This window comes from Sarcophilus harrisii, chromosome 6 (assembly GCF_902635505.1).
Source record: "Sarcophilus harrisii chromosome 6, mSarHar1.11, whole genome shotgun sequence".
NCBI classification, from domain to species: Eukaryota; Metazoa; Chordata; class Mammalia; order Dasyuromorphia; family Dasyuridae; genus Sarcophilus; species Sarcophilus harrisii.
The window spans coordinates 5,486,010-5,492,009 of record NC_045431.1 but is presented as its reverse complement, the minus strand read 5'-3'; the positions used below and the strand labels follow the sequence as shown (position 1 = coordinate 5,492,009).

Here is a 6,000-nt window from a genome sequence, read left to right as displayed (position 1 = left end):
GCCTCTGCCTCTTCGGGAAGGGAAGCTTTATTAAACGCCCACGGGGACCGAGGAACTCTCTCCTTGTCCCTAGCGCCGTCCTCGAGGCACCGCCTCCTTCCCGTCCCACCGATGTCAGCTCCCTGAGGGCAGGCCCGACCGCACCCAGAGCCCCAACCCGGAAGTCACGAGGGCAGCCCGCCTTCTCCGGAGCCGCCGTTTCCCGGCCACGCCCCTCGGCGCATTGGCCTACAGCGATGGCGGCCGAGCGGCGCCAACGCGGGGCGGGGCGGGGCGAGACGGGGGAGGGTCCCTTCCCAGCCACCGTCGCTGCCCCCGCCCCCCCCTTTCCCCGCGTTCCCTTTCACTTCCGGGGTCGTGCTGGGGCCGCTGCTTTAGTAACAACATCCCGTTGGCGGCGGCTGTGGCGGTGGTGGCAGCGGCGACGGCAGCGGGAGTGGGAGTCTCTTCAGAAGGACCCCAAGCGGGCCTCGCCCGTCGGCTTCCCCGCCGGCTGTCCTCGGGCTCGACGCCCTCCCATCCCGGGCCGGGCCGAGCCGGGCTGGGAGTGAGGTGAGGGGAGGGGGAGGTGAGGGGGGAGCCCGGCCACCGTCGCCATGGCCAGTAACTCGCAGCCCCAGCAGCCGCCGGCGCCGCCGCCTCCTCCTCCGCAGCCGCAGCCGCCGCCGCCGCCCGGCCCGGGCCCGGGGGCCGCGGGCGGAGCGGGGAGCGGCCCGGGCCCGGGCAGCGGGAGCGCGGCTGCGGCCGGCGGAGGCGGAGGGGGCGGAGGAAAAGCTGCTGGCGGCGGAGGCGGAGGGGGCGGCGGCGGCGGCGCGGGAGACCCTCAGCTCGTGGCCATGATTGTCAATCATCTCAAGAGTCAGGGGCTCTTCGACCAGTTTCGCAGGGACTGCCTGGCCGACGTGGACACCAAGGTGCGGGCCGGGGGAGCTCGGCGGGGGGAGGGGCGGGGCGCGGGCCGGCCGGCGGGGGGAGGGGCCGGGCGGCCCGGGCTTTAAAGCGCTGCTGGCAGGCGGGAGGGCCGGGGCCGGGGCCCGCTGCCTGCCTCGGTGCGCCCGGTGCGGGGGAGCTCCGGGCCCGAGAGAAAGTTTGCCGGCGCCTTTGTCCTCGCCGGCCAGAACCGGCGGTGACCGGTTGGGGGGCGGGGGCTGTCCCAGCTGTGCCGGACTAGCCTGCCGGTGACCCTTCCGTGGCCCGCTGCGAGGGAGCTGGGCCGGGGGGCTTGAGAGTCGGGGCGACCCCCGGGCCAGCGCCGGGGAGGGGGAGGGGTGCCCGTGTCGGGAGAGCGCCGAGGAGCAGGGCCAGGGGGCAGGCTGGCGGCCACGGCGTGGGAGCCTCAGAGGTCAGGGGTTGGGCAGCGCGCACCGCCGGAGGGGAACCCTGGGGGGCCGCGACCTCCTGGGCGGGAACCGGCGGGAGCCGGTGTCCGGGAGTTTTGGGTGGGAGCTGGCAGGGGGAGGTGTTCCCCCCCCCCCCCCGCCGTCCCTCCCGCCCGCTAGATATCCAACCGCCGGGCTGTCCCGGGCCGTTCTGGGCCTGAGGGCGCTTCAGGCTGCTCCCCCGTGCGGGGTCGAGGGCTGATTCTGGGGACCTAGCGTTTGCCGGGGTCCGCCCCGCACCCGGGGAAACTTCTGAAACCCACGCTCGGCTCCCGTCCCGGCCCCTCATTCACAACCAGACGCTTCCGCGAGTTCCACAAAAGCGAAGCCGGCGTCCTGTCCTTTCCCTGCTCAGAAAGGCGCAGCAGCCGCTTTTTTCTGGCTTTTCAGTCAAAAAACCCGGAAAAGTCATATTTTGTTGGGGAGCTGGGGAGAGGGACGCGGTTTGGAATACAATCCAAAGCCTTGGCACGACATGCTGCGCCCCCCGGATCTGGTCTTGGCCTCCTTCCCCCGGCTTTTCTGGGTCACTCGCCCCCCTGAGCACGGCCCTGATCTTGCTTCCTCCCGCCCGTTGCTGCGTTTCCCTTGGCCTGGAATGCTCTCCCTCGGCGCCTGACTTCTGCCCGTCCTTAGAGACTCGCTCTAGCCGCCTTCTCTTCCATGAAGTCCTCGCCAAGCCCCGGCCCGGCCCGGCCTTGCCCTTTTCTGAATTCTCGCGGCAGCCTGCGCCCCTTGGGTGTCTGTAACCGGCCGGTCCCATACGCTTTGTGTGTGCGCCTTAGGCTCCTCCAGTCTGCTGCGGGCCATTGTGATGGTCTCACCCCTCGGGATGTCTCCGTGCTGTAAGGAAGCGTGCGTGGGCTCTGGTGGAAGGGCGAGATTTTCCCGGGAACGCGACAACATGGCCTTGGGAATGTCTTGCTGTGGGAGGTCTGAACTTCGGACAAGCTGGGTTCTCACGGGGTGTCCCACTTTTGGTTTCTTTGTAGCCCGCCTACCAGAACCTGAGACAGCGCGTGGACAACTTCGTTTCTAATCATTTAGCAACTCACACTTGGAGTCCCCACCTCAATAAGAACCAGCTGAGAAACAATATTAGACAGCAAGTCCTCAAGTAAGTGTCAGAATTGTTTAAAAGAGAGAATGAGCCCGCGTGCGATGTCCAGCATCAGCCTGCTTTTGTGTGTTAGGCCCTTGGGAAAGTTTGTTTGCCCAACAATGTCAGCATTTTATCAAGTTCGATAAGCTGATGTCGTGTGACAGCATAACTTTAGCAGTGTTCTACATTCACTTTGAACATTCCTTCCCTAAACTGGAGCAGTCTGCTTTTTTTCTATGGCCCCCCGGCATAACCATCGGAGGGAAGTCGCCTTAATGGGGGAAATAACCGTTCAGTAAGTCAGTCAACGACTAAGTAAGAGCCTGCTAGGTGCAGGATCTGTGCTGAATACTAGGGGCGCAGAGCGTAAGGCAAGTTCCTGCTCTCAAGGGGCTCCGCCTGGTAATTAAATATAATTTAGTGCATTCGGTTACTTTTTTATTTTTTTTTTAATTTAAATATTTGTATTTAATTTGGCAATCATTCGTTAGGTACCTACTATCAAATGGGGACACACTGGAGAAGGAAATGGCAAACTACTCTAGTATCTGAACAACATCCATGGGGTCAAGTAGAGTTGGATTTGATGAAATAGCTATACCAGTCACATGCAAGGCACTGTCCAATAACCAGAGAAACAAATGAAAATTGGTGATTCTATTCAAAAAGCTTGCATTCTGCTAAAGGGGAGCAATAGACACGACTAACTCTACACGATATGGCATCTTGGGAGTAAAGAGACAAGTGGCTTATTTCAAAACTTTGAAGTAGAAGAGTATAATAGACCCCTCTAGACAGTCACCTAACTCTTTGGAGGCTCAGATTGAGAGGAAAAAGGTAAATCTTGTAGGAGTTTTTTCCTGGCAGAAACTTATGTTCAAATATCTTCATAAGATTTCTAATCTTTATCTTATTCTGAAATTTGTATTCTTCAGAGATTTCATTCCAAAGCTGATAGTATACTATTCTTTTACTCTATTTTTACTTCATAGAGCGGTAGTTTAAGAAGAAAAAATATCTACATGGTGTTTCATGCTCTTAACCATTTAAAATAGGAATCCTCATTCCCTTTTCTGACTTCTGACCAGCAGTAGAAAAAGAAAGAAGGAAGGAAAGACTTGGGAGATATCCTAAGGCATTTTTATTCAAGAAAAAGGATTATTAATTACATTTTGTTTTTTCACAGAAGACATTTATCAACTCCTTTACAAAGTACATTCCTCAAAATTAATTAAGCCAAATGCCTACAGGACTTATGGCACATGTATTTCGTTTTGCTTGGCAGACATGTTAAGAGACAGCATGGCATAGTAGAGAAAGTACTAGATCCACCTTCTAATATTTACTAGCTAGGTCTCTCAACTTTGAAATGTCAAGAACTACCTCCTGACTTAGAGCACGGTTGTGATCGTCCTTGATAGCGGGAACTCTGCACTTAAAGAATCACAGTGTCTTGGTATGTTGAAGCACATCTTACTTAGAGGGCCTCAGTTTGCAAGTGAAACATCACAAGATCTTTGGTCTTATTAGACAAAAGGGTTTTGAAAAAACTAAGTGTCCAGAAAACATGCAAAAAAATTCTTTTGAGGGCTATATTTGAATCTTGGAACTTAATGTTAAAGGAAGTTTTTTGCTTTTGTTTTTAAACAAATGACAGTGGGATGACTTGATGATTGTTGAGCAAATCGTGGTTGTGGAAGTTATCCACCTCCTAAAACCAAAGAAGAATATGTTTAAATGGAGAATTTGTGGTTAAGTATTAAGAACAAAACTTCCTGAGAAAGAGTAATTAAACATTGGAAGAGGCTACTCAGGAACATTATAAAGTCCCCTAAAGAAACAACCTAACTGTATGTGTAATACAAGAGAGGCAACTATTTCAGGTACCCTGAGTATTGGTGTCTGGAAGGGATAACTTAGTTATTTATAGTTCTTTGATTTGTTTAGAAAGTCAAAGATCTCATGTTTGCAAATACATAGCATCACCTTTGTAATATTTGTGAATGCCCCTCACTTGGGGAATAGTTGAATACATTATAAAACAAACATAATGTTTTTCACCATAGAAGTAATAGGAAGAATTTTATAAATTTTGAAAAGTTTTATGAATGGATATAGAATCGAGTACAGCCAAAAGAATAACTTCCACATTTACTTCAGTTATTTAAAACTTAAAAGAAACTTACATTGAAAAACAGAAGAATTCTCATTCTAGAAGACTGGCAATGAAATTACTCACTTCTGCCTCAGCAGAGAAGCAGTGGATTGGAAGTCTGGAATTGGGCGTGTGTTGGCAGATAGTTTTATGTTTATGGTTCGTTTTGCCGATTTCTTTTTTTTCCCAAAAAGAAAGGGTTCTGTTGGGAGTTGTAGAAGTAAAATTCAGTTGGGAAGTGAAAATCGAGAAGGAAGGAAAACACTGCATAAGGAGTTGCTTAAAAAAAATAATAGCCTTATTGTGTTACCTAGATTCTGTTAAGTTTTACACTTTTTTTACATGGCCAAATCAGTTGGCCCTTCTCTGCCTTAATTCCTTCACCTGTCACTTAGAGGTCTTATCTCTTCTATCTCAGAGAGAGATGGGTGTGGGAAGAGTGTTTTGTAAACCTTCAATCGGTGCTGTGAAAAAATGACCTATTTTATTACAGTCTCATTAGCCAGACACAGTTTAGGAGTATTTAAGAGAACTTTAAGGAATCGGCATATACCAAAATTTCAAATGATTTGTGAAATATACCGGAAAATATTAGTTTGATTATAGCAAGGTAGCTTACCCAGAAAAATTACTTCTTCCAGCATATCTGTTTATTCATGATATAGTCTAAAGGTGCTAAGTGTTTCTGAACAATGAGCCTGCAAAATTAATGCAGCCATAGACCTAGCCCCGTAGGATTGGGGTGACCACACCAGACTATAGCGGTTTCTGAGCTTCCAGGGTTATAGTGACTCCTTTTAAATCCTCCTCGTAGTCTCGGGGCTGTGTGTGTTCCAACTTTAAAGCCAAGCTTCTGTTCTATTCAGTAGCCCACTCCAGCAGCTGTGGGACCTTCACCACTTTTTATTGTAATTTTACAAATAAAAGTATAATCTGAGGAAATAAAGAGGAGAAAGGTTCTTTTTTTTTTTCCTTAGAAGTCAGAGGAAGGGATTAAAGAGATAAAATTTTGGGGAGAGAAGACTTTATTTCCATACCTTTAAAAATATTTGTTAAACTTGTGCTTTGAATCAGGATTCAATTCCTTTTAGATAGCATCTGCTTTTCAATATACTGTCTTCCTTTTATGTGTGTTTTTAACATAGAGCTTACTTTTGCAGAATTTGCACCTTTATTTTAGTCCCTTTAAGAAGCATATAACCTACTTTGTGGTATGTTAGCTCTTTTTTCTTCCTTGTGGCCCACATAGCTGTAATCATAGAATCACGGGGCTGGGAGGTGCTTCGAACGATCATCTAGTTCATTGTATTTTTTCAGCCTCTAGACAGAACTGAACTCTAAATATCCAAGAGAGCTACTCTGCT

The 6,000-nt window shown here is 50.4% G+C and overlaps 1 protein-coding gene across 2 annotated transcripts in view; it reads left to right on the top strand.

The window, feature by feature from the left end:
- Positions 1–360: 360 nt before the first annotated feature.
- Positions 361–6,000, top strand: part of BOD1L1 (biorientation of chromosomes in cell division 1 like 1) — a 59,625-nt gene continuing 53,985 nt past the window's right edge. The window contains exons 1-3 of one of the 2 annotated variants that reach the window (XM_031942831.1): positions 560–708; positions 790–914; positions 2,372–2,496. In XM_031942831.1, coding sequence (XP_031798691.1) covers positions 597–708; positions 790–914; positions 2,372–2,496 — 362 coding nt within the window. In that variant the 5' untranslated portion in view covers positions 560–596. The other variant, XM_031942830.1, reaches the window with a different exon arrangement.